The sequence below is a fragment of the Aotus nancymaae genome, unplaced genomic scaffold, assembly GCF_030222135.1.
Source record: "Aotus nancymaae isolate 86718 unplaced genomic scaffold, 86718_ANA_hifiasm-v0.15.2.pri h1tg000062l, whole genome shotgun sequence".
Taxonomy (NCBI): Eukaryota; Metazoa; Chordata; class Mammalia; order Primates; family Aotidae; genus Aotus; species Aotus nancymaae.
In genome coordinates this window covers 44,442,944-44,465,957 of record NW_026988476.1, presented here as the reverse complement: position 1 = coordinate 44,465,957, position 23,014 = coordinate 44,442,944, and the positions used below count along the sequence as shown (strand labels likewise).

General features: G+C 38.8%; 1 protein-coding gene across 4 annotated transcripts in view; it reads left to right on the top strand.

Annotated features, from left to right (window-relative positions):
• RAB27A (RAB27A, member RAS oncogene family) overlaps positions 1–23,014 on the top strand; it is an 84,079-nt gene that overhangs the window by 34,513 nt on the left and 26,552 nt on the right. For 2 of the 4 annotated variants that reach the window (XM_012469805.2, XM_012469808.3), the window contains 3 exons: positions 16,132–16,306; positions 20,463–20,548; positions 22,238–22,341. In XM_012469805.2, the coding sequence (XP_012325228.2) occupies positions 16,154–16,306; positions 20,463–20,548; positions 22,238–22,341 (343 nt within the window). In that variant the 5' untranslated portion in view covers positions 16,132–16,153. Of the gene's footprint in view, positions 1–3,820; positions 3,908–13,801; positions 13,821–16,131; positions 16,307–20,462; positions 20,549–22,237; positions 22,342–23,014 lie in introns of those variants that run through there. The other 2 variants (XM_012469806.2, XM_012469807.3) reach the window with 2 other exon arrangements.

Sequence of the window (23,014 nt, the reverse complement as noted above, 5' to 3'; positions counted from 1 at the left end):
TGTGAGCCACCACATCCAGCCAGTTAGGGAGCCTTTCAAACTGGATGGGCAGAATAGGGGAAAGCAAGTTGATTGAATAAATTGCTGTAACTTAGAAGGTTAGAATTTCTCTGACTTTTGATAAAGCAACAACTACTATGGGTCTTTTTTTTTTGTGTGTGTGTGTGTGTGTGTATATATATATATATATTTCAACAGCTTTTGGGGTTTTTCATTGCATGAATGAATTATTATTTTATTTTACACATATTTTTTGAGATGTCATCTCGCTCTGTCACCCCGGCTTGAGTGCAGTGGCGCATTCTGTGTCAGTGCAACCTCTGCCTCCTGGGTTCAAGCCATTCTCATGCCTCAGCCTCCAGAGTAGCTGGGATTATAGGCACGCGTCACCCCACCTGGCTAATTTTTATTTATTTGTTTATTTATTTATTTTAGTAGAGACGGGGTTTCACCATGTTGGCCAGGCTGGTCTCAAACTCGTGGCCTCAAGTGATCCGCCTGCCTTGGCCTCCCAAAGTGCTGGGATTACAGGTGTGAGCCACTGTGCCGTGCCACTTGGATGAATTATATAGCAGCCAATTCTGAGATTTTAGTGCAGCCGTCACCTGAATAGTGTACATTGTACCAATATGTAGTTTTTATATCCCTCGCCACCCTCCCCTGGATCTTTTCTAGCTACTGTTACCGTGAGCACTAATGAACTGGGTTGTCTGACCTGGTGTCCTCTTGAATTCTTGCAATGCCCTCCCCGTGAGACTCCCAGATCCATAAACCAGTCTCCCCTTTGTAGACCTGCTCCTGAGTCTCTTGTTGTTAGACCTTGATGTGACTTTGAATACTTGTCTGGAACCTTCCTTTGTACTTAATCCCTGTGGGTTGGAGTTGATTTTGTGCCCTAACATGAAGCCAGGTAGGGAATGCCAGGGGTTTCTCTGTCCCATCTTCCCCATTCCGCTTTCTCCTTCCTTGGAACTTTCTAATGGTTTTAAGCAAGAGTACTTTCATATAAAACAGTCCTCATGACACAGCCATTAGCTGAGCATAATATTATAAATTTCTTCTGAATTCATAAAAATCAAGTTGGTAGAGAAAATCTGAAGTTTTACTTTGATCAGTATTAAAAAATTTTTGTACCTCTTTATGCTCTTTTGTGCTATAATTTAGTATGAAGTGGCTTCTGATACAGCACAAAATAATATATTCTCATTTGTCTTAAGGTTGCTATACCAATATTTCATTGTGTTCTTCAAACCATATTTTGACTTTTGAGGGTTCCATCCATACCTAGATTTTTGAGCCCATCAGGATTAATCTGGTCATATTTTCTGATGGCCTCAAGGTGTCCATGTAGATAGATATAAGAAAGGATCATCAATGTAGCTGGTTACAAACATCCTCCCAGCACTTTTCTCTCTTATTCCTTTAAGGACACCAGTTTCCTATCCCATGGTTGATGCTGCTTCTTTGTTTCCCTTTTAGGCAATTTGGCCTAGGTTTTTCCAGGACTCATTAGCCCAAAGCTCTTCTTTCCCCAAGAATGACCCAATGATGGTTGTTCTCAAGACTCTTCCTACAGCCTCATTTCATTCTCTCAAGCTTCAGATAGCTCCTCTTGCAGTTCTCACCAGGGATACCCAAAGCATTTCAGATTTTTCCTCCCAGATACAAAGTGTGTTAAGGTGGTGTCTGAGAGGCGGCATCTTTAGGAGACACTGAATAGAGTGTGGCAGACCTTACTAATGAGCTGTCGACTGAAGTGGTTAGGCAGAGAGGATGTATTTAGGGACAAAGCCAAAGGCAAATGGGATGATTCGGAGCTGCAATGTAGGCAGACCTTTCTGCAATGATTTTCCAAATGTGTACAATGAAGTTCTTCTTGTGTCCTTGGTGGATCTGTGAGAGTTGGGGTCTTAACCTTCACTCCTTTCATTAGAATCATTCTGCTGACATCTATTTTATATGTTGGGGTGCCATGTAAGATTTTATTTGAAGAAACAGTTTTATTGCTAAAGAAAGTTTGCAACCAGCTGGCCCAGAGCAGTTTTTTTCTGAGGCAATGAAAGGTTTGCAATGACATTATGTAGGTTTGCTCTGTAGGAACTGGCTGTGAAGACACTGATCTGCTATGGAAAGGAGGTAGCCCAAACCTGGAATAGCCCTATCACACTTATGCAAGTCCGACAAGAAGATTCCCAAAGAATAATCTCTACAGTGATCTGTAATAGAATGTTATGCTGCAATGTATTGCGTTCATTCTTTATTGCTCAACTGGCTGTTGTAACAGGATGAAAGCAAACATGTGCTGAAACATGTGCCTGAGGCTTGACTGCCATTTATTAAATGTAGTTCATATGTGCTTCCTTAAATAATTTCACAACAATAGACAAGTGAATCCATTCTGATGAAGAAAAGAAGAGAACTCTAGTGTAAATTACAGTCTTCTCAACTAGTAATTATAGGAATTTCAGGTAACATGTATGCACTAAAGGCAGATGTAAATAACTTCACCAAGTAGCATAAGTAAACAACTTGGAGGCCTCTAAATTTGGTATATAACTTATTTGACTGTATGCTTTTTTAATTCCATAATAAAAAACATAATAGAAAATGTACAGGCATGGTCGCTTGTGTCTGTAATCCCAGCACTTTGGAAGGCTGAGGTGGGCATATTACTTGAGGTCAGGAGTTCAAGTCCAGCTTGGCCAACATGACAAAACCTCATTGCTACTAAAAAATACAAAAATTAGTCAGGTGTGGTGGCACAGGCCTTTAGTCTCAGCCACTCAGGAGGCTGAAGTATGAAAATCACTTGAACCTGGAAGGTGGAGATTACCTGGTGCACTCCAGCTTGGGTGACAGAGTAAGACTCCGTCTAAAAAAAAAAAAACAAAAAACAAACAATAGAAAAATAAAATTTTAATAAGTTTACAGAACTCTTAAAATATTTTCATGGATCCCAGAGTTTCACAGAATACAAACTGAAAAGCATAGATTTAATGCTTATCAGAATAAGGACTGCAATGTTTATTTTTTATTAGGATTTATATTCATCCTCTTTAAGACATTATCTTGGTCTTATTTTCTGAAAATGAATATGATCTAGGAGTTTCAACATACCTTTCTTAGAAACAGATGAAGTAGCAAAAAGATAAATAAGGATATATCAGATCAAAAACCACAACTAACTAGCTTGACTCGTATGTGTGTAATTTTGCATCCAGCTAACAGGGTATACAGATTGCTTTCGCATAATCATGGAACATTTATAAAACTTAATTCAGGCCAGGTATGGTGGCTTATGCCTGAAATTTCACCACTTTGGGAGGCTGAGATAGGAGGATCACTTGAGCCCAGGAGTTAAAGACCAGCCTGGGCAACATAGTAACACCTTGTTTCTACCAAAAAAGTTAAAAAGAATTATCCATTTTTGGTGGTGTGTACCTGTGATCCCAGCTACTTAGGAGGCTGAGGTGGGAGGATCACTTTAACTGGAGAAGTCAAGACTAGTGAGACATAATTGCGCCAGTGCACTCCAGCCTAGGTGACAGAGTGAGACCCTGTCTCTAAATAAATAAATAAATAATTCCTCTTAAATTCCCCAAAATTTGCTGTTATGCAGACCACATTTAGTGATCACAATGTAATAAAATTAGAGATTGACAACAATAATAGCAAAAAAGCCAGCTGTAATCTGACAGGCTGATTTAGAAACTGGCCTGATGGCTGCGCATCGAGGTTCCTCAGTCCTTTTGCATAAGCAAACACGAGTCACGCCCCATTCTATAAACAGCTGCTGATAGAAATGCAAGCAGTCAGTTCTGAGACTCTGCATACCGAATAATAGGTGAAATAAGGAAAGCCTTTGAGAGGCAGTAACAAGTGTATCTAATTTGACCTTGCCCATCAGGTGAGTTTCCTTTGTGTGTATGCTTTTTTTTTTTTTTTTTTAGTTCAGTTACTAAAGAATATGATATTTAGGGAGCAGTTAAACATCTGTTGTAAATATATTAATGGAGACAGACTTGACAGAGACCAAAAAGACCTATAGCTGACTGTCTACAGCTTATTGATACCAAATGGAAGAAGCTAAGAATCCTAGCATCATCGGTTTAGTGATGTTAAAACATCAGGAAAAGCTTTGATTTTTCTGAGCCTAGTTTACTGTTTTTAAAAGAACTAATTGGCATATAATAAACATATTTATAGATAGTAATATTTTAAACCCATGACCTATTTGTATCAGAATGCTACCTTTCCCTTAACATTATGGTGAAACCCAAACTGGCACGGTATTAAGAAGCACTTGGGTTTCCAGAATGGCTCTTTTCCCAGGCTCTGCAGTGGAAAAACTCTTCCTGATTGGAAAAGTGGGAGTCTCTGAAGACACAGCAGCTTTATGAATTTATTGAGGAGGGTTGAACACCTTGAAGTTGACATAGCAACTCATTGTGTTACAAGAAAAGCACTGGCGTTGTTAGTTCAATGTCAGTTTATGCACATGGAAACTGGAATTTGGCAACAGCACCTGGAGATGAGGGACAGAAAAGCCGGAAGAAGAAAAAGACAGAGAGAGGCTGTGGCACCCAGATGATGGTTGGAAGTGAGGCTGTTGGAACACAGCATGGGGTGTGGTAGGGCGGATGTTTGACTATGGAAATGAAAATCAGCTGTGAAGAGATGGAAGTCCTGTGTGCTTTAGTATGCCACCATGGACTTAAAGAACATATTCCTGTGGGCAGAGGATGTATCTGCTTGAATGTGATTAGTGTGTATGAAGGTGTGAGGTAGGCAGGAGAAGGGAGGTGTGAAGCCACATCTGATGCATCTTAGTAGTCTTTGTAAGTATCTCTGTGCCAAACTGATGGTTCAGCTTAGCTTTTGGAGTAGGAGCCCTCACCATTCACGAGCCTGCATGCATGCAGTTTCAGCATATCTCATTACAGAAAAGTTACAGTATGATTTGTGCCCTTCCTTTATGAAGTCGGGAGAATGTTTATAGTATGCTGTAAAAGTCACTCTTGTAAAACAAGGAAAATAACATCTTAGCATGTACGTGATTCGGTCTGGAAAGGCAGGGTGTTATATATTCTGGAAACCATTTCTTTCTGGGGTAAATAAATATAGAGTACTCCTATGCTCATTTTTTAAAAAGTCAGTGATAAATGAACTCCTCTCTTCTCCAGTTACTGCCAACTCAGGGATATTTGTCTAATTGTTTTTGTTATTCGGACAGTCATCCTTAACAGGTCTGGCTTCTTCTAATTTGTCGTTTTTCTTGGAAGGAAGGAAGGATCATTGTTCCTCAGAAAGCAAAGAGTTTGCTTTTTGAATTGGTGTGTTTCCCTGACAGATTAACGTCTTTCCTGTGTTGCAGCAAACAAAAACTTGAGGCAGGTGAGATGCAAGAGGGGAGTCAGGCTGCGTTGGTCAAAGGCTTTCCATGCATGTTTCAAGTTTAGGAAGATGAGTCTTGGCAGATGCCTTGACACACACTGTTTTTAGGTCAGAAGGGGAAGATGTTCTGTCTTTTGCAACTTGGAAATTCTCTTTGCAATGTGAAGTCCTTTGAGATTTTTTTTTTTTAAGTGTTATCTGACTTGTAGCAGTGCCGTCATTTCTATTTTTTTCTGCCTTTGAGCCTTGGGCCTGCGAGTTTCGTGGCACTCTGACATAACCAAAGCTCTTCATTTCACCTCTTCAGAGCTTCTTAATGCCAGAATCCCTGTACTTACCAGCTGGACTTGCAGATATTCCACCTTCCAGGTATTTAAGTTGTTCCTCTTTTTCATTTTCAGAAAGTATTTCCACTTCATTCTTTGAGAGTGTTATAAAGTCTCAGTGTCTTCTTGAAGGTAGAGAGGAAAAAGCAGCAGGCTCAAGGCTGGTTCAAGCCTTAATCTATCGTAATCATAAGAATAGCTATGATTTATTGATCTTCATCAAGCATTTTGCTGCTTACTTTGTGCAGGTAGGAGGTGGTGTACTATTATTTGAGTTTAGGAAAACTTGACTCTGAAGTCTGTGATTCCTTGTCTTCTATGTGCTCACAAAAAGCAACCGCTGAGTGGGAGCATACTTTACAGACTTTGCACTTGTACCAAATTCTTGGAGACTGCTCAGCTGCTTAGTGGTGGTAAGAGGCATATTCGGCTGGCTGTGGGTTGGGCATACTATTGCAGTGTGGTGTGTCCATTCAGCGCCTGCTTTCACATTATTTGAGCAAACCAAACAGCCACACCTGTTTCCACTGTATTGGCCATGTTTTACAAATAACATATAGTCTATGCGTGCTTTTTTTCTTTTTCTGTTACCCTATATCTAGAAAGCAAGAGGTACTTGTCACAATCTATAAGACCCAGGGTTTTGGTGAGTTTACTTTCCATAAATCTCTATAAACATTCATATTCTGATCCTGAAAGAGCCTTGGGCAACACATCATGTCTTTTGGGTAAATGAGCCAATAGTTTCCATGAATTAAAAAAAAAAAGCTGATATCTCATTTGAGTTATTGACAGTGGTCTTGCAGAACCTTTTCTACTTTCAGGAATCATTTCAATGCCCTCTTGTGTCCTAACATATAGTTGCTTTTATTATTTGCTTACTGGGTTATGTTGGTCACCCACTGAGGTGATGGTAACATTTCAGAAATAGTAATTGGGTTTATGGGCTATGACTGCTTATTTTTTTCTTCATCCTGGTCTTTCTCTTAAGAAAAATTATGAACATCTGGAAGATGCTGCTAAAAATAAGATACATTTTAGAAGCATTTAGAAATGTGTTTATATTTATATGTATGTGTATATGTATATTTTATATATATACATATATATATTTAGACAAAGTATATTCATACATATATATATTTAGACGAAGTATATTCATACATATTCAGACGAAGTATATTCATATATATACACATATGAAGTCTCACTCTGTTGCTCAGGCTGGACTGCAGTGGCGTTATCTCCCATGAACCTCCCTGGTTCAAGCAATTCTCCGACCTCAGCCTCCCAAGTAGCTGGGACTACAGGCTAATTTTTTTTTGTATTGTTAGTAGAGTCAGGGTTTCACCATGCTGGTTTTGAACTCCTGACCTCAAGTGATCTGCCTGCCTTGGCCCCCCAAAGTGCTGGGATTACAGGCATGAGCCACCGTGCTTGACCTAGAAATGTATATTTAATTCAACAGTACTTGCAGATAATTTAATTTTTTGTCTGAAGAACTTACTATGTTGGAATAGTACCATCTGCTAGAAGTTGGTCTAGCAGTTTTCTAGCAGTTGGTGAAAAAGTTTTTTTTTTTTTTTTTGAGACGGAGTTTCGCTCTTGTTTCCCAGGCTGGAGTGCAATGGCGCGATCTCGGCTCACCACAACCTCTGCCTCCTGGGTTCAGGCAATTCTCCTGCCTCAGCCTCCTCAGTAGCTGGGATTACAGGCACGTGCCACCGTGCCCAGCTAATTTGTTGTATTTTTTTAGTAGAGACGGGGTTTCACCATGTTGACCAGGATGGTCTCGATCTCTTGACCTCATGATCCACCCGCCTCGGCCTCCCAAAGTGTTGGGATTACAGGCGTAAGCCACCGCGCCAGGCCAGTCTAAAAGCACCATGCTAATAGGAATGCACTTATGAATCTTAGGTTATAGGTGCATATGAAATGCAGTTATCGAATATTCTGAATTTAGATAAAATCAAACTCATCTTTCCGTAAGAAACAAGGAAGAACTATATTCCTGTTTCCTTCTACTTTTCAAAGCTGTTAGATTTCCACTTCTCTCCACCAGACGTTTTGCACAAACAAGACAAGCTCTTTGTTTATAACGTCATTTTTTCTGCTTTTGATATATTAGAGAGGGAGAACCATATCTACACATGTCTAGACCAGAAGTTGAGATGAGTAAACTGCACAGAAGACACAGGCTGTCTCCACTTATGGAAATGGGGTCCCTGCTGCTGGGCAGTATGCATCTTGCTTCTGTAGTGAAAGTGGCTGTGTTTTACCTCAGGGTGTAGGATTGTAATGGTCTGAGAGAGTTGTGGCCAGGGCTCATTTGGTAAATACAAGTTGTCACTACTGAAATATCTTTGTACATTATAAAATGCCTCTTCTATCCTGCCTCATGCCGTGTGACTTCTCTTCCTTACTTTTGGTGTCTGCTATGTGTTTCCTTCCAGAATGCCAGGTATGGGTCCACAATGGCATCATAAAAAAAAAAAAAAAGACTACTGCTTTTTAACATTAAACATAAAAGTACTGATAAGCTTTATACTTCTATGCCAGTCATTTGTATATGGAAACTTTTCAAAATGAATCCCTGGACAAGGGGATGTTAAATTATAAGAAAGAACATGTGGTGTTGTAATTCACATAAATGCTGATGTTCTGTGCTATCTGAAAAGTGATAGTTATATTTACCTGCTCCTGTTTCTCTGCAAAAAATCATTTTGCACTCCAAGAAGTGAAGTCCATGAGCTACATAGGAACACTCAAATATTTTATTAACCATTCTAAAAAATTCAAAAGATTTTCAGATAAAAAATTATTTATAATATGCCTTATGTTTCTTTTCTCCTCTTGAGCTCAGGAGTTTGAGATCAGCCTGGGTAACATAGGGAGACCTTGTCTCTCCAAAAATAAAAAAGCAGGGTATTGTGTATGGTGGATCACATGAGCCCGGGAGGTTGAGACTGTCTCTTTATTCTATACTGAGCTTCACCTGTTTTTTTTTCCCCGTCTCCCAGGCTGGAATGCAGTCGCGCCATCTCTGCTCACTGCAACTTCTGCCTCCCAGGTTCAAGTGATTCTTCTACCTTAGTCCCCCTGAGTAGCTGGGATTACAGGTGCCCATCACCATGCCTGGCTAATTTTTGTATTTTTAGTAGAGGCAAGGCTTCACCATGTTGGCCAGGCTGGTCTCGAACTCCTGACCTCAAGTGATCTGCCCGCCTCAGCCTCCCAAAGTGCTAGGAGTGAGTCACTGTGCCCGCCCAGGCTTCATGTTTTTATTCCTTTTGCATGTTTATTCCTTTTGCATCTTTGTCAAACATGTGACTGGGGATGTGAATTTTGATGTCATGTTGTGTTATGTTTATGAGAGAAGCTTAAAATGTTAACACAGATTGGCTTGTTTGAAAACCCAAATGCAGGTATAGTTGTTGGGAGAACTGAGACTGGGAAATGACTAAAACCATAAGGTCTAAGGTAGTCAAGGAGTAAGAGATGCATTTTCCACTTTGTGTATAACTGAGTTGGATCCCCATTGTACCCTGGCACCCAGCATATAATAAATATTCAATCAGCATTTATTGAATGAAGGAGAAAGAGAGGAGGCCAGTAGTATCCTTATAGAGACATGATGTCATAGAAAATAATCTTTTTTTTTTTTTTTTGAGATGGAGTCTCTCTGTGTTGCCCAGGCTGGTGTGCAATGGTGTGATCTCCGCGTGATTCTCCTGCCTCAGCTTCCCAAGAAGCTGGGATTACAGGCGCCCACCACCACGCCCGACTAATTTTTTGTATTTTTAGTAAAGACAGAGTTTCACCATGTTGGCCAGGCTGGTCTCGAACACCTGACCTCAGGTGATCTACCCGCCTCAGCCTCCCAAAGTGCTGGGAATACAGGCATGAGCCACTGTGCCAAGCCTAAAATAATCTTATTTGAGAGGAAAATACTAAAGGGTTGAGCAGTTCTACAGGGAAATGAAAAATTTCATGATTCCTTTGCTTGCTTTTCATTTTGAAACCATAGAAAAGAAAGACAATTTATGGGATGTGGTATAAGTATCAAGAAGAGTTATTTTTTTTTCTTGGATTTGCAATGACCAACAAGAAGCAGACAAGCTCCCAATTTATGACTTCTCTCCTTGGTAGAACCCATCAGAAGGGAGCGCTTCTTGATAGAGGGGCTCTGAGGACAGAAGTACAGACCCTTTAGGCAACCTCTAAGAGCCCAAACCCTTACTTGTAAAGCAGTTTATCACTGCTATAACTGCTGGCACTGAAGAAAACTTCCGATTCTTGAATTCAAGCAGCTATAGCTGAGGTGTCTAGCTCTGTAGGAAGAAATACAGACAGAACAAAAATATGGATATGTGACTGGAATTTAGGAGACTTGAGATCTAGCCTAGCCCCATATCTAACTAGCTGGTTTATTTCAGACTATTCATTTGCCTTCTCTGGGTTTCAGTTTCCTCTTCTGGACATTAGAGCGTAGCAATGCCAAGGTAGATTTTGTGATGGATAGTGCACCCCAAAGTCGTTGCGCTTAAATTGAATTTCCTTTTTTTTCTTGAGATGGATCCCACTCTGTCGCCAGGCTGGAGTGCAGTGATGCGATCTTGGCTCACTGGAACCTCCGACTCCCTGGTTCAAGTGATTCTCCTGCCTCAGCCTCCAGAGTAGCTGGGATTATAGGCACATGCCACCATGCCTAGCTAATTTTTGTATTTTTAGTAGAGATGGGGTTTCACCACGTTGGCCAGGATGGTCTCAATCTCCTGACCTGTAATTCGCCCGCCTTGGCCTCCGAAAGTGCTGGGATTACAGCCGTGAGCCACCACACCGGGCCCAGTTGAATTTCTGTGATTTTTCTGAATGGGCCCAGTTGAATTTCTTACTGTGATTTTTCTGAACGTTCAGGTACTGGTTACATTAGGAATAGATTATAAAATTACATGCTTTGTTAATGAAGAACTTGGTGATGCTATTAATAATAGTATTGTTAATAAGTTTCAATTACTGAACACTTAGCACAGAGCAGACAAAGTGCTGAGCTTTCTGTGGATTATCTCACTTAGTCCTTAAAAGAACCCAATGAAATTAGTACTGTTATTGTCTCCATTTCACAGTTGAAAGAATAAGGCTTAGTTTAAAAAACTTGAATCAGGTCATACAAAGTAGGAAAGTCAGAATTTGAACCCAAGCCTATTTGCCAACACACTGAGGAAACGTTCCTCTCTTTATGGTATGAGGCTTGTTCCAGACATTAAGTGATTTTTAAGGATGATGAGCAGATAAAGTAAAATCAAGTGTATTTGTTACATGGTGGCTGCTCAGTTAATGTTATTCTTCCCCTTTCTTTTACTCTATACTAAATATGAATAATAGAGGGAAAATTTGGCTTTCAAAAAATGACTGACCTATCTAGAGTAGTTTCAGAATGATTCTGCCTTACAGTAGGGGATCCTAAGGTTAGAGTCTATGATTGACTTCATGGAAAATACGGGCTGTGATATGTCTGTGTGTGTGTAGGAGAGAGAGAGAGAAATAGAACTAGATCTTTTCCCTTTCCTCTTAACTAAATCTACTCTATCTTATTTCCTAAAAAATAATTTAAAAAAATTTTAAGTGTTTTTTTTCCTTCAACTTTTATTTTAAGTTCAGGGGTACATGGGCAGTTATTTTTATTTATTAAAAAATTTATTTAGAGATGAGATGTTACCCTGTTGCCCAGACTGCAGTGTAGTGGTGTGATCATATCTTACTGCAGACTTGAACTCCTGGGCTTAAGCAATCCTCCTGCCTCAGCCTTTCAAACAGCTAGGACTACAGGCTAACGCTATCACATCTGGCTAATTCAGAAAAAAATAAAATAAAATAAAATATATATATGATATATGTGTGTTTTTTAAGAGGTAAGTCTGACTAGTTGCCTGAGCTAGTATTGAACTCCTGACCTTAGGCCATCCTCAGCCTCCCCAGTCACTGGTTTTCCAGATGAAAATATGTTTTATTTTAAAAATAAGGAAGATGATTGACTTTTTCTCACCAGGCAATTAACACCACATAGTACATGTTGAGGAAGTGGGTGTTTCTTGCTTTCTATTGTTAATCTGATGATAGTGAGGGTGGAGAGCACTTTGAAAAAATATTTGTAGAAGGAGGAGAGATAGAAGTGAGCTGAATTAGAAAGTCTTTTGCGTATCCCGAATTAAGGGCATTCTTGAATTTTTAGAAGACATTTCCTTGAGGTAGACAGTAGTTTCTCAAGGAGGTACAGGATTTAAATATGTAACCTTGGCTTCAAATACTCTTAGGAGATCCTTATTTTTTAAAATTAATTTTTACTTTAGGGGCTCAGTGTACTTTCTTATACTTGTAGGAAAGAAAAGGGCATTGCCTGCATATTGACCCTTGGAAGCTAGATTGCCAGATGCTGCTGCTAATAGCAGCTAACACTTACATAGGACTTACTATGTCCTGTGCACTGTTCCAAATTTTGTGTGTATACACTAGCTCAGTCCTCACAATAGCCATCAGAAATAGCTTTATTATTGTGCTTCATCAAGTCTAAAATATATTGATGATGCTTTCTTGCTCTTGCTAGAAGATGCTAACGAAAGGCTTTCTCACAACTCTATCTCTAGTGACACCTGATTTATAGTAGCAATTGCAAGATGTCTTGTTAGACTGAAATGTAAGATGCACCCCAATTTTAAAGAAGTTAAAATAAGAAAGCATGTTAGAATTGATGAAATAGAATCTCATTCCTATTTTACAGGTGAGGATCCCAAGGCAAAAAAGATTAAATACGTTTTCCAAAGTTACGGTTAAGTTCTCAGTATGTGCCACCCATTGTGCGGGGCACTCCATAAACAGTATCTCACTGAATCCTCAGAACAATAGTGTGAGGTAGTGTATATTCCTTTTTATAGAACAGAAACCTGGACATCAAAGGCCCGGAGACATCAAAGTAATTAGTGTCTGGGAGACTTGGGATTCAAACCCAGCTCTGCTTGACTTTGTGAGTTTCCTATCAGGTTACCTTGTAAGATACCATACTACGGGTCACTTTAAAGCCCAATATATGAGTAATGGATATGAAGCTTGAGGTAGAATAGACATTGGACTTGGAGCTAGGAGATCTCGATTCTAGATCGTGCAAATCACTCTACCTCTCTGGGATCTGTGTTGTCCTTAAGAAAACTGAACCCAGAGAGTGGAAGGTCTGAATATTTATTTTCAGATCAAGAAAGCAGATAATTGTCTTAAAGATACAATTTGAAAAGTACAAATTATGATTAATATTGGTGGTGGTATCAATACCTTCAGTTTGTGGCATTTGGTTTGTTAACAGTCCCTTTATGATTACTTGGTCCGTATTGCTATCCTGAATAGAAAACAGAACTCACGAAGATCATTTGTAGACTTACACATGTGATTACCTATGAAAATGAGACACATTAGAGATAGTTTCATTTAAGTCTTTGAATTCCACTTAAGTCTTTGTAGAATATAATTCCATTGGTGACAGCGTTTTTTCCTGTACTTTAAGTGATATAAAAAGCAAAGTTATACCACCTTTTTTTTAAATTAAAAATAAAGAGGAAATAAGGTAGTCACAGTGTCTTCTTGCATCATTCTCACTGCAGGATTGATATTGTTTGCTGCTGCTCTATTCAGTTTGAGGGGAAGCCCCCAAATGAGTCAACATTATTTGGACTTGCTTTTCAATTCTTAGCTCTTATTTCCAATTCTTAGCTCTTATTTCCAATAACTTAGAGCCAAGTGTGATGCTGTGATACAACAAGCTATAATGTTGATGTCCAAGTTTTCATTTTTTGGAAAGGAATTCTGTTATATGTCATTAATACGGGTGACCTACACCTGCAAATACCCAAGCTATAAAGATAGGTAAGGCATCATCTGTAAAGTGTCTCTGTTTATAGTGTGCAAATAGAATTTTGAATGTTTGTAGAGGCTCTGCCCTCATCCATGGGCTCGCCATACTTGCAACGTGAGGTTGCAGATCTGCACCGGAGCACTCTGAGGAAGCACTGCAGTGGCTCCTGGGGCTTAGCATTCAGGAGTTTTCAGCATAAGGTAAGTCACCAAGTTCAGGATGGGGTGAGGGAGGCAACATTGAAAACCGTTAAATAGTCTTGTCTGAGTTTTTATTAATTTTGTGGATTTATGGAAATAATCCTATAGGAAGCCCTGAGTATGACAGCTAAGTTTCTGGATATGGGGTTGGGTAAAAAGGGGATAATGCCGGGAGTCAGTAGCATGTAACATAGGGCATCTGGCATGTGCATATATAGGTGAGTATGTATGTTTGACTAGTCTTGTAGAATTGTCAGTGTTAATGGGATAGCTAGTTATTTTCATGATTTTCAGAAGAGTTTATTGGCATTGGGGGAATAGAGAGAGGTTGGTTAATGCGTACAAGCATATAGTTAGATGGAAGGAATAAGTTCCAATGTTCAACAGTAGGCAAGGGTGACTATACTTAAGAACAATGTATTGTGTATCTCAAAATAGCTAGAAAAGAGGACTTGAAATGTTCTCAATGCATAAAAATGCATTCTATTCTGTGCATGTAACAAAATATTACACGCATCCCATTAAAATGTACAAATATTATGTATCAATAAAATTTTAATAAAAAAGAAGTAAACCTTCCCCAATAAAATTTTAATAAAAAAGCAGTAAAAAAAGAGAGATTCTGTTTCTAATTGGACTGATATTTTGGGTTTTAATCTATTTAGAGGGTAAAAACAAACCATGAAAAGTGCTGATTGCAAAAACCCAAAAATAGCCAAGGTTGGGTATTGCTGATATAAATGAATTTTTCCTCTTTAAGGTGGACTTTTGTTTTAGTCAGTGTTGAAGAACTGAATTTTCAGCAATTCTTGATAGAATACCCAGGTAAATATAGGTAAGTGAGTCCTTAGCTGTGGAGCTGTGGTCTCTGAGCAGTGACTGCTCAAATCTGGAACTCAGTTCCCAAGTGAGCAGTGATATTCCAGAGAAATCTGACTTAATATGTAGTACATATTAATAGTAATATGTAAGGAAGCAGGGACTAAATTTATTTGTGAAATAACAGTGTCTTGGCTGGGTGTGGTGGCTCACTCCTGTAAATCCCAGCACTTTGGGAGGCCGAGGCGGGCAGATCACGAGGTCAAGAGATTGAGACCATTCTGGCCGATATGGTGAAACCCCTGTCTCTACTAAAAATATAAAAATTAGGTGTGGGTGTGGTGACACACGCCTATAGTCCCAGCTATGTGGGAGGCTGAGGCAGGATAATCACTTGATCCTGAAAGGTGGAGGTTCTAGTGAGCCGAGATCATGCCACTGCACTCCAGCCTGGTGACAGAGTGAGATTCTGTCTCAAAAAAAAAAAAAAAAAAAAGAAAGAAAAGAAATAACAGTGTATTTGAAGGAACTGTAATAACGTGAAAATAAACAGAATAAATGAAATTGCCTAGGTGTCTATGTAAAAAAAAAAAAAGGCAAGATTCTAGCACTAGGAGACTTTGTTTCTTTTTTAAAATTTCCATAGGTTTTTTGAGGAGCAGGTGGTGTTTGGTTATATGTGTAAGTTATTTAGTGGTGATTTCTGAGATATTGGTGCAGCCATCACCCAAGCAGTATACACTGTATTCAATCTGTAGTCTTTTATCCCTCACCCTCCCACCCTCTCTGTCCCTAAAGTCCATTGTATCATTCTTATGCCTTTGCATCCTGGTAGTTTCACTCCCACTTGTAAGTGAGAATATTTGATGTTTGGTTTTCCATTCCTGAGTTACTTCACTTAGAATAATGGTCTTCAGTTCCATCTAGATTGCTGCAAATGCTGTTATTTCATTCCTTTTTGTGGCTGAGTAGTATTTCATGGTATATATATATATACTACAATTCCTTTATCTACTTGTTGATTGGTGGGCATTTGGACTGGTTCCTTATTTTGCAATTGCGAAGTTTAGCACTAGGAGACTTTGAAAAATAAGGGGAAATTGGAAACCCTTGAACTCTAACAACTACTATTGTTCCTCATAACATTCTCCTTCCTTTATTTTTCTTTTATTAGTTTTTGCTCTATATGGTCTGCAGATAAGACTTAGTGACTATTACCTTCTTGTTGATTATCATTCTCACTTGGAATTTTTGTCCTAATGGTACTGTAATGTGTATGTTAAATTAAAACTACACTGTTAATTATTATTGCAATAGCTTCTCATCTAGCTAGTTATTAGGTCTTCAAGGATGGTGAACAATAGGTAGGTAACCCTCTTTTCATACAACCCGTAGACATATGTGTTAAACTGAGTGTTGTTATTACTTTATTAGTGGATAATTTATGTTTTCTAATGGATTTTAATGAAAAAAAATTGTGTGTATTTTACAGGTGAACCACTGAGTTCTTCATTATGTCTGATGGAGATTATGATTACCTCATCAAGTTTTTAGCTTTGGGAGACTCTGGCGTAGGGAAGACCAGTGTACTTTACCAATACACAGATGGTAAATTTAACTCCAAATTTATCACAACAGTGGGCATTGATTTCAGGGAAAAGAGAGTGGTAAGTTCTATATCCTTCTATGTAAAAATGTAATCTTTGAGTCAACATTCGCTGGTCTGTTTAGTTTACTTTGTAGGAATTAGGACAAAGGTTGGGATGTGAATTTAAAGGGTACATGTGAAAGTGAGTATGTTCAATCCAGGCAGCAGAATTGAAAAGGCTGTGCTGACGACACTTCATATGAAACCAGGCAGACAAAGTGAAAGTGGACAGTTCTTTAAAATGTCAGCTTGCTACTCTTTTGGCTTGTATCTTCCCTTCTGAACTCCAAAAGTTATTTGTATACCTTTGTCTCGAAGCCTGCAACCACCTTGCTCCTCATGCTGGGCTGTGTTTTCCACCTTTGGTATCTTACTATTTTTAATGGCATTTCTCCTAATAACATCTTAGCAATTCCACATGGAACACGAACTGGCAGATCTCACCACTGCTGCCAGGAGGGTGAGGCTGGAGTAGGAGTGGGGAATGCCAGTAGTGGATGTGATATTCTGCGGAATGTTGAAGGGAGAAGATTTACTTATTTATTTTTTTAAGGACTTTAAGACTGAAAGTTATTGTAGTGTTGGAGGGGAAGGCAGAAGGTCATTGTGTCACAGTTGGAGATGAGGAAAGATGGCCTTCTCCTTAGACTACATGTCTTACTGAAAAATTCACTGTTACCACGAAGCAGGTAAACAAGCAGTCAGGAAATTAATGACAGAGGTCCTTTAATGGATCATATGCTGTCAGAGGGAAAGGTCCCTGGCTTCTAGGACAGAACATTCCCCTTTGCCCATTCTAAGAGATTAAGACCCACTGAATAACAATAGGGTCCTAATGAAATTTTTAGTATTGACGTATAATTGATAGAATCTATGTATATGTATGTGGTTATTATTGTTGGTTAATTATTTTATAACTTAAAAAAATAGGTTTATTGAGATATAATTCACAAAAAAAGGAAATCCATCCATCTAAAGTAAAACATTCAGTGGTTTTTAGTATATTCGGAGTTGTGTAGCCATCACAGCTATTAAATTTTAGAATAGTTGCATCACTTTAAAAAGAAACCCCATACCTATACCTATTGACAGTCATTCCTCTTTCTACCTCCCCTTAGCCACCATGAATTTTTTATCAATGTCTTCTGCACACATCATATAAATGGAATAATATATGGCCTTTTGTGTCCGGCTTCTTAAACTTAGCATGATGTTTTCAAGGATCTTCCATGTTGTAGCATGTAACAGGACTTCATTACGTATTATGGGTACATAATATTTGATTGTATCGATACACCATTTTGTTTACCCATTCATCTGTTGATAGACATTGTGTTTTTTTTTTTTTCAGTTTTCTAGTGTATCATTTTAATTCTCGTTTAATTTTTTTAACTATATAATTTTGAGTTCTTTTTTAATAGTTCCCTTGGGGGTTACAATTATCTTAATTTTTAACAATCTAACTTTGATTAATAGCATCCTAATTTTAATACTGCATAAAACTTTGCTCTTATATGGCTCTGTTTTCTCTCGTTTTTGTGTTGCTGTTGCTATACAAATGACATCTTTGGACATTGTGCGCCCATCATCAACACAGCTTTACAGTTATTGCTGTATGCGGTTAAATTTTTTTTCTTTATTCTTTTTTTTGAGACAGGGTCTCTCCCTGTTGCCCAGGCTGGAGTGTAGGGGTGAGATCTTGGCTCACTGCAACCTCTGCCTCCTGGGTTCAAATGATTCTCTTGCGTCAGTCTCCCAGGTAGCTGGAATTACAGGCACCTGCCATCATGCCCTGCTAATTTTTTGTATTTTTAGTAGTGATGGGGTTTTGCCATGTTGGCCAGGCTGGTCTTGAACTCCTGGCCTCAAGTAATCGACCGACCTCAGCCTTCTAAAGTGCTGGGATTACAGGCGTCAGCCACCACATCCTGCCTTCATTAAATTTTAATCAGGTGGAGGAAAAGGGTTACAATGAAAAATATATTTATACTGTCTTTTATATTTACTATGCAATCCTGGTGCTCTTTATTTCTTTGTGTGCATTTAAGTTACTGTCTAGTGTCTTTTCAGCTCAGTCTTCAGAGTTATCTTTAGTATTTCTTGTAGGGCAGGTCTGCTAGAGAAGACTTTTCTCAGTTTTTTCTTAATTTATTCTTTAATTTTAGAAGATAGCTATGTTACTGATTTCTAAGTTCTTTGTCTATATTTATAATACCTGATATAAAGTCTTCGTCTAATAAGTTTAACATCTGGGCTTCCTCAGAAATAATTTCTATTAGTTGCTTTTTTATTGCATATGAACTATACTTTCCCCTACCTAAGTTTCTTGTTTTTACTGCATTTATTTATTTTTTTGTTGTTGCCGTTTGTTTGTTTAATAATATTTCTGGGATAATTTTGCGAAGTCTGTATTCTTTGTATGTAGCTGTCAGTCAACTTAGTGGACAGCTAATGAGTGGACAGAGTTTATTAAATTCCTTGAAGCGGCAAGTCTCTTAGGTTTTTCTGAGAATCTGTGTGTGTTTGTTGGGGTATGTGTTTAATACTACAGCAGGCAGTTTACAACTCTGCCTTAGCTTTTATTTTCTGCCTGAGAAGAACCTCAAAGTCAGTCAGAAGTAAGAGATTAGGACCTTTTTAGATCTTTCCTGGGCGTTTATAGAGCCCTGCACATGAACATGGCCTTGTACCTTCCAGGGAATATTTGGGAGCATTGTAGACGTTTCCTTTCCTATTTTTTTCTTTAATTCTTTTTGTTAGACTTTTGTTAGCCCTAACTGGTATTGCTGCCTTTGGTAGCTGTGATGTTAAATAATCACTGCTGATACAGTTTTAAAGAAATGCCCTAGGGATAGGGCTGTTTTCAAAGAGCAAGCTTTGAGTGAGGTCAAGTAAAGACAAAGCTGGGGCATGGAGCTTTTCAAGGGGCTTCCTGACAGTTTTTCTCAGTATGGGACTTTTAGGGAGCTCCGAACCTTTGTGCCTCGGCTCTCCACAGTGGTGGCTAGGCTGGTGTTTTCACAACTACCACATTTGTGCACTTGCTGGTTTTTAAGGCTAGTAAAAGCTGGAGTGAGGGGGATGGGAATAGGGCAAGATAAAAAAACACCTCAAAGCTTACTGGTTTTACTGATATTCACCAGTTTTTCTTGAATAAATGCTCCTTGGCATGTTGCAAGTCTTTGTTAGTTTCTAGAGTACTGAAAAAGTTGATTTGGACAATTTTCACCAGTGTTTTTGTTGCTATCAATAAGGAAGAAATTTTTGATGGTACTTTCTCTGCTGTTCTAGGTGTTTTCTATAAAATCATTTTAAGAGCACTTTTAAAATGTGCGATGGGACAAAGAAAAATTGTTCTACCATAAATACCCCTGCACTCAAACATTTATTGCAGCACTATTCACAGTAGCAAAGTCATGGAACTAACCTAGGTGCTCATCAGTGGTGGATTGGATAAAGGAAATGTGTTACATATACATCAGAGAATACTATGCAGCCATTAAAAAGTGAAATGATGTCTTTTGCAGCAGCATGGATTGGGCCAGGGGCCATTATCCTAAGTGAATTAGTGCAGAAACAGAAAATCAGGTGTCATAGGCATTCTCACTTACACGTGGGAGCTAAACTATAGGTACACATGGGCATAAAGACAGAAACAGTAGATACCAGGGTCTCCAAAATGGGAATGGGAGCAGAACAGGGGCTGAAAACCTACTTACTGAATACTACATTCGCTGTTTAGGTGATGGGTTCAACAGATGCCCAAACCCAGCATTACACAGTATGTCTGTGTAACAAACTTGTGCGTGTACCCCCTGGTTAAACAAGCAAACAAAAAAGATGAGATTGGGAAAAGCCATAGAAATGTAACATTTCCTGGAACTAGTGACCCAAGAGAACTTTGAGGAAAGGCAAGCTAATTACTATATTTTATACAAGTTATTTTGCATACATATTTTATAATATATTTATAAAATATATGTATATATTTCAATATAACTTATTACATTACCTGGGTATAATTATTTGACCAAAAATACAAACATGGTTGTATTCCAGATGGGATTCTCTTTAGAAATGTAGATGCCTTAGGGTTTGTACTGAATAAAAAGGTGAGAATGGTTCACTGGTTTCAGAAGTTCTCTTTTGTTTTCTCTTTCACTTTGCTGTTTTAGGTGTACAGAGCCAATGGGCCGGATGGAGCCAGTGGCAGAGGCCAGAGAATCCACCTGCAGTTATGGGACACAGCAGGGCAGGAGAGGTATGAGATCTTCAGTTACGTGCTTTTTACTGAAGGAAAGAGAAAAACAGTTACATTCTGAAAACAGTGACCTGAGCAGGAAAAAGCCAGCCAGTTCACTGATTTGCACTTGGATAAGATATACTGCCAAATTAGCAGGAAATTTGTCAGTCTGAGATGAGAAAGGTGGCTTTATTTCATACAAGATCCAAGGAAAGGTTAGGATTCTTAGTTGCGGACTTTCTTTTTCATCTTTTAATTTTTTGACTTACACACTTTGCTCCATTTCCTTTTGACATTTACTCAACCACAAGAAAGTGGCCAAGTTACGTGGATTATTCTTACCTGATTGTTGAAAACTAGTGGGAAATCTGGTTGGAATTAATTCGTATGACCAGAGTTTACTTGACCAAAATAAATCACATGAAATCTTAATTATAAAGTTGCTTTTATAAAACTTCTGTTTTCTCTCATAGCCACCTTGAAGGATTTTGTTTTTTGACTTTTTATTATGGAAAACTTCAAGGATATTCAAAAGTGGAAGGATTATATGATAAACCCATGTACCCATTACTCAACTTCAACAATTATGAAATTGTGGCCAATAGTATTTCATTTATACACTTTACCTCTTCTCACCCCTAGCCCCTTACCATATAATTTGGAAGCAAATTCCAGGCATTATATTATTTCATTGTAATACTTGTGGTATGTAGGTAAGAATTGGTTTTTTTTTTTTTTTTGAGATAGAGTCTCACTCTTTTTCCCCAGGCTGGAGTGCAGTGGCGCCATCTTGGCTCACCACAACCTCTGCCTCCCAGGTTCAAGTGATTCTCCTGCCTCAGCTTCCTGAGTAGCTGGGACTACAGGCATGTGCCACCACACCTGGATTTGTTTTATTTTTTATTTTTTCGTAGAGGTGGGGTTTCACCATATTGGCCAGTCTGGTCTTGAACTCCAGACCTCGTGATCTGCCCATCTCAGCCTCCCAAAGTGCTGGGATTACAGGCGTGAGCTGCTGCGCCCGGCTAAGAACTCTTTTTAATAAAAACATTGATTAAAAGTATTTGAGAAAAAAAAATATTGCTGATTAGATGACAAAGTCATACCAATATTTTCTTCCCTGGAGCCTGCCTGTCAGTTACAGACTTTACATATAGGCAAAGATGAGAGGAAACTGACTCAGGGTGGAGTGGGGTTAGGGGTGGGGAGAGAGAGAGAGAGAGAGAGAGAAGACAGAGAAAACAGGAGGATAAAGGCTTGGAAGGCAGAGTACCAAGACAGAATAGGGTCTGAGTCAAGAGATTCTTACCTTAAAGCCAAACAAATGGCTATCAGAGATAAGAGATCTCTGCATATTCTGAAATTAAAAGATCATGGAACACATTGTAATGTTAAGTTAAGAAGGAAAACATACACTATTGCTTTTGGCCAAATTAACTCATAAGTGTACAACAAATTCTTGACTGAGACTAAGATCACAAGCTGGCTCTTGTCATCCCTTATCCAGCAGGCTGGGTTTTCAAATCATGTGGTCTGTTAACACTTAAACTGATATAAGTGATTAATAACTATCCTATATACTTTTAAAATATCACCATGTAGCTTGTTATTGGTAAATTTTGCAAGAGGCTGAAGGTATTGCTTGTAGCTTTATATTTCAGGAGTGGGGCCCTGGTTTAAGTGACCATTCTGCTTTTATGTTCCTAGGTTTCGTAGCTTAACGACAGCGTTCTTCAGAGATGCTATGGGTTTTCTTCTGCTTTTTGATCTGACGAATGAGCAAAGTTTCCTCAATGTCAGGAACTGGATAAGTAAGTGTTATTGTTTCCCAGTATCCTGCTACACGCTCCCCTCTTATTTATAAAATGCCTTTCTTATGCTCTACTTCTGTTATACATTGTTGTGGAGGAGCTCTTAGTGCCAATACTCCTTTAAGGAGCAAGGATTTTAGTTTAGGGACAAAGATAATTGAAATACCCTGCTTTTCCTGGTACTGATGACTTTGTTGAGTGCTTCCTGTGCTCCAGGTAGCAAGCAGCACTTTATGTGTGCTCTCCTTCTCAGTCTATCCCACAGAAGAGACTCTTATTCCCGTTTACAGATGAGGGAGTAGTAGCCTAGACAAGTTAAATCAGTAAGTGTCCCCTTGTCTACTGTGTGCAATCAGTTCTTCTATGATCTCTGGGCATTACATATATATTACATAGATACAGATAGCTTTTGAAGGCTTATTGGATCATACCTCTGGCTTCATGTCTTTTCTTTGCTTAGAGTCCCCTTCTAGCTTTTAGGGTTAGAGCATTTTTCAGGAGGATTCTGCCATGGAAAACTCTACTGCATTGGTAAAAGTGGTCCCCAGCTCAATGTATGTCAACCTTTATTTTGGAGAGATTTTAACCTCCGAAATGATTGGTTAATAGCCATTTAGAATCTTGCCACTCGACTGCATAACAGCTTTCAAATGTATATTTTCCTTCTTTGGTC